The sequence below is a fragment of the Gobio gobio genome (genome assembly GCF_949357685.1).
Source record: "Gobio gobio genome assembly, chromosome: 10".
In the NCBI taxonomy this organism is placed as follows: domain Eukaryota; kingdom Metazoa; phylum Chordata; class Actinopteri; order Cypriniformes; family Gobionidae; genus Gobio; species Gobio gobio.
The window spans coordinates 15274198-15286333 of record NC_137116.1 but is presented as its reverse complement, the minus strand read 5'-3'; the positions used below and the strand labels follow the sequence as shown (position 1 = coordinate 15286333).

General features: G+C 41.3%; 1 protein-coding gene across 1 annotated transcript in view; it reads right to left on the bottom strand.

Moving 5' to 3' along the window:
• Positions 1-490: 490 nt before the first annotated feature.
• pym1 (PYM homolog 1, exon junction complex associated factor) overlaps positions 491-12136 on the bottom strand; it is an 18751-nt gene continuing 7105 nt past the window's right edge. Inside the window, exons 2-3 of the mRNA XM_079826606.1 lie at positions 1361-1454; positions 491-1143 (exon numbers count right to left, since the gene is read on the bottom strand). Coding sequence (XP_079682732.1) covers positions 705-1143; positions 1361-1454 — 533 coding nt within the window. The 3' untranslated portion in view covers positions 491-704. The remainder of the gene's footprint in view (positions 1144-1360; positions 1455-12136) is intronic.

Sequence of the window (12136 nt, the reverse complement as noted above, 5' to 3'; positions counted from 1 at the left end):
CTAAACCTACCCATCACACACACACACACACACACACACACACACACACACACACACACACACACTGCCCCTGCCCCTAAACCTACCCATCACACACACACACACACACACACACACACACACACACACACACACACACACACACACACACACACACACACACTGCCCCTAAACCTACCCATCACACACACACACACACACACACACACACACACACTGCCCCTGCCCCTAAACCTACCCATGACACCCCCCCCCCCCCCCACACACACACACACACACACACACACACACACACACACCCACCAGGCTGAAGATAGTCTCAGACTAAACTCCCGCTTGAGCTGAAGCTCTTCTGTCAGGGCCGTTGCTCCGCTTGTGTTTTATTCTCAGGTGTGTTTATAAAAGATTCTTTGATGTCCTAATCCTGGATTAATCTAACCCGGTCTGTGGAACTGAGCCTCGCGATCACACACTGCACCAGACGCAGACACAGAGTTATGCATATGCTAGGTTTAATATAACACGATTGTACACATTATGAACTCATGCCGTTATTCACTACAGTGGTAAAAAATGAGGACATCATGATTTCAGTCCATCAGTGTCTGAGGCTCATCCGCTCCTATAAAGAGTCCAGAGCGCAGATGATGTATAAAACACAAGAATGAAGAGGCTACACACACACAGATGATTGACAGCTGGCCTCACAAGCCGGCCTCCAGCAGCTGTAGCTCCGCCCTCAAGGCCTGGCCCCGCCCCAGTTTGTCGAGCTGCTCTCGGGTGGGGTTCTGGATCTCTCCGCAGTCCAGCTTCTCCTGCAGCTCCTCCACCTGCCGCAGCTTCTTCCTCAGGCTCTTCATCTTCCTGGCCTTCTCCACTGCGGCGGCCCCTGAGGGGTCCTCGGGGTCAGGGGTCACCCGGGGCTCCTCGCTGACCGTCATGGCGTCCATCTGCTGGCTCAGGCCGTCCTCTGATTGGCTGTGGCTCTGCTTGCGCTTCTCCTTGCGCTTGATGTTGCGTTTGGCGGTTCTGGAGAGCGAGGCGGGGTCACTGGGGCCCGGGGCTCCACTGGGGGCCGATGGGCTCAGGCCGGGCGGCAGGTCGGGTTTACTCTTGAAGAACTTCACATACTTGTTCTCGTACCTGCGGAGAGAGAGAGAGAGAGAGAGAGAGAGAGAGAGAGAGAGAGAGAGAGAGAGAGAGAGAGAGAGAGAGAGAGAGAGAGAGAGAGAGAGAGAGACAGAGAGAGAGAGAGAGAGAGAGAGAGAGAGAGAGAGAGAGAGACATGAGTGGCGGGGTGAAGAAGGCGCTCTCGTCTCTACTGGAGTTCGACGCAATGCATTGTGGGTCGAGCGCTTACACCGGTACCTCCTCCTGCGGAACGTATCCGTCCTTCACACGCCGCGGTTTCCTCCAGGTGCCGTCCGGACGCTGTGTGGCGGCGATATATTTACCTAAAACACACACACACACACACACGTTGGGTTTTCATGTTTTATGGGGACATTCCATAGGCCTAATGGTTTTTATACTGTATAAACCGTATATTCTATCCCCTTACACTGCCCCTAAACCTACCCATCACACACACACACACACACTGCCCCTAAACCTACCCATCACTCACACACACACACACACACACTGCCCCTAAACCTACCCATCACACACACACACACACACACACACTGCCCCTAAACCTACCCATCACTCACACACACACACACACACACTGCCCCTAAACCTACCCATCACACACACACACACACACACTGCCCCTAAACCTGCCCATCACAGGAGACATTCTATATTTTTACATCTTCAAAAAACATCACTTAGTCTGATTTATAAGATGTTTTCCTCATGGGGACCAAAAAATGTCCCCAAAAGGACGAGGATTTCGGATATTGCCATCTTTGTGGGGACTTTGTCCCCATAACGTAGGGATTACCAGTCCACACACACACACACACACACACACACACACACACACACACACACACACACACACACACACACACACACACACACACACACACACACACACACACACACACACACACACACACACACACACACACACACACACTCAACATCTCTGAATCTGGGACATTATGACACACACTGACTGACATGATCTCTCTAAAGTAACTCATGATTATTATAATTAACGCTAAAGCTCTACATCATCATCATTTACTGTAGAGATGATCTGAATTATTATTAGTATGATTTAAATTAGGGCTGCACGATATGAGGAGAAGCTGCGATGTGCGATAACACTGCTTAAAGCTCCACTGTGTGATATTTTCCTCCATCTAGTGGTGAACTGGTGTATGACCATCCAGTGAATATTAGTTTCTGTTCCTCTCAATTCTGATTTTGTTTTAACTCCTACGGTGGCTGATTTAGTCCAAGATTAATATGTCTTCCAGCTCGACCTCGTCCACATTGGACACGGAGCCATCGAGTGTTAAAACGTCATATTACGGGAATGTCCCTCTTTGGCTAATGTACTTTCAAGATGGAGGAGCAACATGGCGACCCGCATTCGAACCCTCACCCGTATGTGTTTACAATGGCATATTATAAACTTACGAGAATACTTTATTACTTGAAAAAAGTAAATATACATTAATGAGCACATATATTTTTGAAAGAACTAAGTGTTTTTAGCTAAGAATAAACTAAAAAAGTTGCACAGTGTAGCTTTAATATTGCGATGACGATATGACTTGCGATAAATATTCAGAAGTGATGTTAGCTTTACGGTTCTCATGTCTCAGAGCTTCAGGTCGTGTTCAGAACACAGATCATCAGTAACTGTATTCCGTTACAGTTACAATTTAAATAGGTGATATTTAGAATACAGTTACATTGTTGAAATCAGTGGATTACATTAACGATACTTCTCTGTTTCATGAGTTTATTTACTCTCTAAATAAATTAAGGCAACTCAATGAATTTCTCAGAACGCCCCAATACGAAAACAAAAAAATGCACAAAATGTGTGATCAGTCACAATGGAAGAGGAGCAGGGGGAGATGGAGGTAGAGATGGAGGTAGAGATGGAGGTAGAGCTGGAGGTAGAGCTGGAGGTAGAGCTGGAGGTAGAGATGGAGGTAGAGCTAAAGATGGAGGTAGAGATGGAGGTAGAGCTAAAGATGGAGGTAGAGATGGAGGTAGAGCTAGAGATGGAGGTAGAGATGGAGGTAGAGATGGAGGTAGAGCTAGAGATGGAGGTAGAGATGGAGGTAGAGATGGAGGTAGAGCTGGAGGTAGAGCTGGAGGTAGAGATGGAGGTAGAGATGGAGGTAGAGCTAGAGGTAGAGATGGAGGTAGAGATGGAGGTAGAGATGGAGGTAGAGATGGAGGTAGAGATGGAGGTAGAGCTAGAGGTAGAGCTAGAGCTAGAGATGGAGGTAGAGATGGAGGTAGAGATGGAGGTAGAGATGGAGGTAGAGATGGAGGTAGAGCTAGAGGTAGAGATGGAGGTAGAGATGGAGGTAGAGCTAGAGGTAGAGCTAGAGGTAGAGATGGAGGTAGAGATGAGGCAGAGCTAGAGGTAGAGATGGAGGTAGAGATGGAGGTAGAGATGGAGGTAGAGCTGGAGGTAGAGCTAAAGATGGAGGTAGAGATGGAGGTAGAGCTAGAGATGGAGGTAGAGATGGAGGTAGAGCTGGAGGTAGAGCTAAAGATGGAGGTAGAGATGGAGGTAGAGATGGAGGTAGAGCTAGAGGTAGAGATGGAGGTAGAGATGGAGGTAGAGATGAGGCAGAGCTAGAGGTAGAGATGGAGGTAGAGATGGAGGTAGAGGTAGAGCTAGAGGTAGAGATGGAGGTAGAGATGCAGGTAGAGATGGAGGTAGAGCTAGAGGTAGAGCTAGAGATGGAGGTAGAGATGGAGGTAGAGATGAGGCAGAGCTAGAGGTAGAGCTGGAGGTAGAGATGGAGGTAGAGCTAGAGGTAGAGATGGAGGTAGAGATGGAGGTAGAGCTAGAGGTAGAGCTAGAGGTAGAGATGGAGGTAGAGATGAGGCAGAGCTAGAGGTAGAGATGGAGGTAGAGATGGAGGTAGAGATGGAGGTAGAGATGGAGGTAGAGATGGAGGTAGAGGTAGAGCTGGAGATGGAGGTAGAGATGGAGGTAGAGCTAGAGGTAGAGATGGAGGTAGAGATGGAGGTAGAGATGAGGCAGAGCTAGAGGTAGAGATGGAGGTAGAGATGGAGGTAGAGCTAGAGGTAGAGATGGAGGTAGAGATGGAGGTAGAGCTAGAGGTAGAGCTAGAGGTAGAGCTAGAGGTAGAGATGGAGGTAGAGCTGGAGGTAGAGATGGAGGTAGAGATGAGGCAGAGCTAGAGGTAGAGATGGAGGTAGAGCTGGAGTTAGAGATGGAGGTAGAGATGGAGGTAGAGCTGGTGGTAGAGATGGAGGTAGAGATGGAGGTAGAGATGGAGGTAGAGCTAGAGGTAGAGATGGAGGTAGAGATGGAGGTAGAGATGGAGGTAGAGCTAGAGGTAGAGATGGAGGTAGAGATGGAGGTAGAGCTGCAGGTAGAGCTAGAGGTAGAGCTGGAGGTAGAGATGGAGGTAGAGATGGAGGTAGAGCTAGAGGTAGAGCTAGAGGTAGAGATGGAGGTAGAGATAAGGCAGAGCTAGAGGTAGAGATGGAGGTAGAGCTGGAGATAGAGATGGAGGTAGAGATGGAGGTAGAGGTGGAGGTAGAGATGGAGGTAGAGATGGAGGTAGAGATGGAGGTAGAGGTAGAGCTAGAGATGGAGGTAGAGCTAGAGGTAGAGATGGAGGTAGAGATGAGGCAGAGCTAGAGATGGAGGTAGAGCTAGAGGTAGAGATGGAGGTAGAGATGGAGGTAGAGCTAGAGGTAGAGCTAGAGGTAGAGATGGAGGTAGAGCTGGAGGTAGAGATGGAGGTAGAGATGAGGCAGAGCTAGAGGTAGAGATGGAGGTAGAGCTGGAGTTACAGATGGAGGTAGAGATGGAGGTAGAGCTGGTGGTAGAGATGGAGGTAGAGATGGAGGTAGAGGTAGAGCTAGAGATGGAGGTAGAGATGGAGGTAGAGCTAGAGGTAGAGCTAGAGGTAGAGATGGAGGTAGAGATGGAGGTAGAGCTAGAGGTAGAGATGGAGGTAGAGATGGAGATAGAGATGAGGCAGAGCTAGAGGTAGAGATGGAGGTAGAGATGGAGGTAGAGCTGGAGGTAGAGCTAGAGGTAGAGCTAGAGGTAGAGATGGAGGTAGAGATAAGGCAGAGCTAGAGGTAGAGATGGAGGTAGAGCTGGAGGTAGAGATGGAGGTAGAGATGGAGGTAGAGATGAGGCAGAGCTAGAGGTAGAGATGGAGGTAGAGCTGGAGGTAGAGATGGAGGTAGAGATGGAGGTAGAGCTGGTGGTAGAGATGGAGGTAGAGATGGAGGTAGAGGTAGAGCTAGAGATGGAGGTAGAGCTAGAGGTAGAGATGGAGGTAGAGCTAGAGGTAGAGATGGAGGTAGAGATGGAGGTAGAGATGAGGCAGAGCTAGAGGTAGAGATGGAGGTAGAGATGGAGGTAGAGCTGGAGGTAGAGATGGAGATGAGGCAGAGCTAGAGATGGAGGTAGAGCTGGAGGTAGAGATGGAGGTAGAGATGGAGGTAGAGATGAGGCAGAGCTAGAGATGGAGGTAGAGATGAGGCAGAGCTAGAGATGGAGGTAGAGATGGAGGTAGAGATGAGGCAGAGCTAGAGGTAGAGATGAGGCAGAGCTAGAGGTAGAGATGGAGGTAGAGATGAGGCAGAGCTAGAGGTAGAGATGGAGGTAGAGCTAGAGGTAGAGATGGAGGTAGAGATGGAGGTAGAGATGGAGGTAGAGATGAGGCAGAGCTAGAGGTAGAGATGGAGGTAGAGCTGGAGGTAGAGATGGAGATGAGGCAGAGCTAGAGATGGAGGTAGAGATGGAGGTAGAGATGAGGCAGAGCTAGAGATGGAGGTAGAGCTGGAGGTAGAGATGGAGATAGAGCTAGAGGTAGAGATGGAGGTAGAGATGGAGGTAGAGATGGAGGTAGAGATGAGGCAGAGCTAGAGGTAGAGATGGAGGTAGAGCTGGAGGTAGAGATGGAGATGAGGCAGAGCTAGAGATGGAGGTAGAGATGGAGGTAGAGATGGAGGTAGAGATGAGGCAGAGCTAGAGATGGAGGTAGAGCTGGAGGTAGAGATGGAGATAGAGATGAGGCAGAGCTAGAGATGGAGGTAGAGCTGGAGGTAGAGATGTTTTCTAATATCTTCATGTTCTCTAATATCTTCACGTTCTCTAATATCTTCACGTTCTCTAATATCTTCATGTTTTCTAATATCTTCATGTTCTCTAATATCTTCACGTTCTCTAATATCTTCACGTTCTCTAATATCTTCACGTTCTCTAATATCTTCACATTCTCTAATATCTTCACGTTCTTCACGTTCTCTAATATCTTCATGTTTTCTAATATCTTCACGTTCTCTAATATCTTCATGTTTTCTAATATCTTCACGTTCTCTAATATCTTCACGTTCTTCACGTTTTCTAATATTTTCACGTTCTCTAATATCTTCACGTTTTCTAATATCTTCACGTTCTCTAATATCTTCACGTTCTCTAATATCTTCACGTTCTCTAATATCTTCACGTTTTCTAATATCTTCACGTTCTCTAATATCTTCACGTTCTCTAATATCTTCAGTAATATCTTCACATTCTCTAATATCTTCACGTTCTCTAATATCTTCACTAATATCTTCACATTCTCTAATATCTTCACTAATATCTTCACATTCTCTAATATCTTTACGTTCTCAAATATCTTCACGTTCTCTAATATCTTCACGTTTTCTAATATCTTCACGTTCTCAAATATCTTCACGTTCTCTAATATCTTCACGTTCTCTAATATCTTCACGTTTTCTAATATCTTCACGTTCTCTAATATCTTCACTAATATCTTCACGTTTTCTAATATCTTCACGTTCTCTAATATCTTCACGTTCTCTAATATCTTCACGTTCTCTAATATCTTCACGTTCTCTAATATCTTCACTAATATCTTCACGTTCTCTAATATCTTCACTAATATCTTCACGTTTTCTAATATCTTCACGTTTTCTAATATCTTCACGTTCTCTAATATCTTCACGTTCTCTAATATCTTCACGTTCTCTAATATCTTCACGTTCTTCACGTTTTCTAATATCTTCACGTTTTCTAATATCTTCACGTTCTTCACGTTCTCTAATATCTTCACGTTCTTCACGTTTTCTAATATCTTTACGTTTTCTAATATCTTCACTAATATCTTCACGTTCTCGAATATCTTCACGTTCTCTAATATCTTCACGTTCTCTAATATCTTCACGTTTTCTAATATCTTCACGTTTTCTAATATCTTCACGTTCTCTAATATCTTCACGTTCTCTAATATCTTCACGTTCTCTAATATCTTCACGTTCTCTAATATCTTCACGTTCTTCACGTTCTCTAATATCTTCACGTTCTCTAATATCTTCACGTTCTCTAATATCTTCACGTTTTCTAATATCTTCACGTTTTCTAATATCTTCACGTTCTCTAATATCTTCACGTTCTCTAATATCTTCACGTTCTCTAATATCTTCACGTTTTCTAATATCTTCACGTTCTCTAATATCTTCACGTTCTCTAATATCTTCACTTTCTCTAATATCTTCACTTTCTCTAATATCTTCACGTTCTTCACGTTCTCTAATATCTTCACGTTCTTCACGTTTTCTAATATCTTTACGTTTTCTAATATCTTTACGTTTTCTAATATCTTCACTAATATCTTCACGTTCTACACGTTCTCTAATATCTTCACGTTCTTCACGTTCTCTAATATCTTCACGTTCTCTAATATCTTCACGTTCTCTAATATCTTCACGTTCTTCACGTTTTCTAATATCTTCACGTTTTCTAATATCTTCACGTTCTTCACGTTCTCTAATATCTTCACGTTCTCTAATATCTTCACGTTTTCTAATATCTTCACGTTCTTCACGTTCTCTAATATCTTCACGTTCTCTAATATCTTCACGTTCTTCACGTTCTCGAATATCTTCACTAATATCTTCACGTTCTCTAATATCTTCACGTTCTCTAATATCTTCACGTTCTTCACGTTCTCTAATATCTTCACGTTCTCTAATATCTTCACGTTCTCTAATATCTTCACGTTCTTCACGTTTTCTAATATCTTTACGTTTTCTAATATCTTCACTAATATCTTCACGTTCTCTAATATCTTCATGTTTTCTAATATCTTCATGTTTTCTAATATCTTCACGTTCTCTAATATCTTCACGTTCTCTAATATCTTCACGTTCTCTAATATCTTCACGTTTTCTAATATCTTCACGTTCTTCACGTTCTCTAATATCTTCACGTTCTCTAATATCTTCACGTTCTTCACGTTCTCTAATATCTTCACTAATATCTTCACGTTCTCTAATATCTTCACGTTTTCTAATATCTTCACGTTCTTCACGTTCTCTAATATCTTCACGTTCTCTAATATCTTCACGTTCTCTAATATCTTCACGTTCTTCACGTTTTCTAATATCTTTACGTTTTCTAATATCTTCACTAATATCTTCACGTTCTCTAATATCTTCATGTTTTCTAATATCTTCATGTTTTCTAATATCTTCACGTTCTCTAATATCTTCACGTTCTCTAATATCTTCACGTTTTCTAATATCTTCATGTTTTCTAATATCTTCATGTTCTCTAATATCTTCACGTTCTCTAATATCTTCACGTTCTCTAATATCTTCATGTTTTCTAATATCTTCATGTTCTCTAATATCTTCACGTTCTCTAATATCTTCACGTTTTCTAATATCTTCATGTTTTCTAATATCTTCACGTTCTCTAATATCTTCACGTTTTCTAATATCTTCATGTTTTCTAATATCTTCACGTTCTCTAATATCTTCACGTTCTCTAATATCTTCACGTTTTCTAATATCTTCACGTTCTCTAATATCTTCATGTTTTCTAATATCTTCACGTTTTCTAATATCTTCACGTTTTCTAATATCTTCACGTTTTCTAATATCTTCACGTTTTCTAATATCTTCACGTTCTCTAATATCTTCACGTTTTCTAATATCTTCACGTTTTCTAATATCTTCACGTTTTCTAATATCTTCACGTTCTCTAATATCTTCACGTTATATCTTCACGTTCTCTAATATCTTTACGTTTTCTAATATCTTCACGTTCTCTAATATCTTCACGTTCTCTAATATCTTCACGTTCTCTAATATCTTCACGTTTTCTAATATCTTCATGTTTTCTAATATCTTCATGTTTTCTAATATCTTCACGTTTTCTAATATCTTCACGTTCTCTAATATCTTCACGTTTTCTAATATCTTCATGTTTTCTAATATCTTCATGTTTTCTAATATCTTCATGTTTTCTAATATCTTCACGTTTTCTAATATCTTCATGTTTTCTAATATCTTCATGTTTTCTAATATCTTCATGTTTTCTAATATCTTCACGTTTTCTAATATCTTCACGTTCTCTAATATCTTCACGTTCTCTAATATCTTCATGTTCTCTAATATCTTCATGTTCTCTAATATCTTCACGTTCTCTAATATCTTCACGTACTCTAATATCTTCACGTACTCTAATATCTTCACGTTCTCTAATATCTTCACGTTCTCTAATATCTTCACGTTCTCTAATATCTTCATGTTCTCTAATATCTTCACGTTCTCTAATATCTTCATGTTCTCTAATATCTTCATGTTCTCTAATATCTTCACGTTCTCTAATATCTTCACGTTCTCTAATATCTTCACGTTCTCTAATATCTTCACGTTCTCTAATATCTTCACGTTCTCTAATATCTTCACGTACTCTAATATCTTCACGTACTCTAATATCTTCACGTACTCTAATATCTTCACTTTCTCTAATATCTTCACGTTCTCTAATATCTTCACGTTCTCTAATATCTTCACGTTTTCTAATATCTTCACGTTTTCTAATATCTTCACGTTCTTCACGTTCTCTAATATCTTCACGTTTTCTAATATCTTCACGTTCTTCACGTTCTCTAATATCTTCACGTTTTCTAATATCTTCACGTTTTCTAATATCTTCACGTTCTTCACGTTCTCTAATATCTTCACGTTTTCTAATATCTTCACGTTCTTCACGTTCTCTAATATCTTCACGTTTTCTAATATCTTCACGTTTTCTAATATCTTCACGTTCTCTAATATCTTCACGTACTCTAATATCTTCACGTTCTCTAATATCTTCACGTTCTCTAATATCTTCACGTTCTCTAATATCTTCACGTACTCTAATATCTTCACGTACTCTAATATCTTCACGTTCTCTAATATCTTCACGTTCTCTAATATCTTCACGTTCTCTAATATCTTCACGTTCTCTAATATCTTCACGTTTTCTAATATCTTCACGTTCTTCACGTTCTCTAATATCTTCACGTTCTCTAATATCTTCACGTTCTCGAATATCTTCACGTTCTCTAATATCTTCACGTTTTCTAATATCTTCACGTTCTCTAATATCTTCACGTTGTAGTAAGTGTGAATATAGCTACTCCTAAATAAATCAAACAAGCAAGAAACGTTTAATCCTGTGAGAGACGAGAATGAGGATTTAGGAAAATAAATAAGAGATTCCATGTCCAGGAGAATAAGATGGAGTAAATCTATTGTTAAATTTGTGGAAAATCGTGTGACCAGATCGCGAAACAAGCACACTTACATTTCAATCATGTGTTTCTATAGCTGTGATGTAAAATTGAATTGCGAAGCTATTGTTTATTCAGTGAATAAAGCTGTGCTTCACTCGTGTCATAATATTCCTGTAAAACAGCTGAAATAAGTGTTTAGTCCGCCGCCGCTGCTCCTGCGACTTCACTTTCTCCAGATTTACAGCCCAAGAGCCGATGGCCCCGATTGACGAGATAAATATCTTATAATATATCGTCGCTGTCCGATGAAAACCACGTATGTCCATTTTGCCGATTTAGAGATTTTTCGACGGATTGAATGTCCAGGTTCATTTCCGTATACAGTATGCTTCACATATCTAAATGGCCAATGAAAAGTTGTGAAATCACGTCATCTGATTTTCACGTATATCCATTTGGTGTCAAAGCTGTCAATCACGCGGCGTATCTCCCGCCCTGTGGAAGCTTCTCGCCGGTCTCGCGAAACAAACCCTGGTGAGACGATAACTTTCCTTCATCGAGGTAAACGTTTCCCCCCGACGCCAGACGTACGGCTAGGAGACAAAATTACGGTAGGACTGTACAAACTAAGTATCTGTCTAGCATTAGCATGTCAGTGTATTGACTCATTGTCCTTTCATAGATTGCAAGAGACATTTAATAAATGTATAATAAATATTAAATAAACTAAGCGTATTTAATAAACTAAGACGTAGGCTATTTAATAAACTGAGCGTATTCCTCTGTCAATATGAAACGTGACTTGGCCATTCTAATTAATGATCGGAAGTAGGGCTGCTCGATTATGGAAAAAATCATAATCACGATTATTTTGGTCAATATTGAAATCACGATTATGTAACACGATTATTTCACATGACTTTGGGAATGTGTTGTATTTATTAAAAATACACCTTTCAACAATTCAATTGAAATTGTAACATTTGTTGTACTTTTTGAACTATTAAAATAAATAAGATAAACAATATGGTTCGGCTAGATATGCTTTTCAGGTACGTCTAACATTAGTTTTCAGGTACAGAAATGTCTCAAGTGTAAAATAACATTGCATATTTGAGTGCATAAATTAAAGATGAATCCTATTAAACTTACAAAAGCTATTCAATCCGGATCGGATATGCGTCGTCTTTTTCGACTGTATAAAGTTCACTTAAGGCATATACAGACTATGTCTGCTAAGATACTCATCAAGATGGACATGTTGACATACGTTTTGTGTGAGTTTGTCCGTTCAAGAGCAAGACTTGAAAGAGAACTCAATATCTGCGCGCTGAGAGACGTGTGCGCGCTCTCGGATGAGCGCACAGAGATACATTTTCTCACAGCGCGCGCGGCTTCTCATTCGCGTCTTCTGGCTC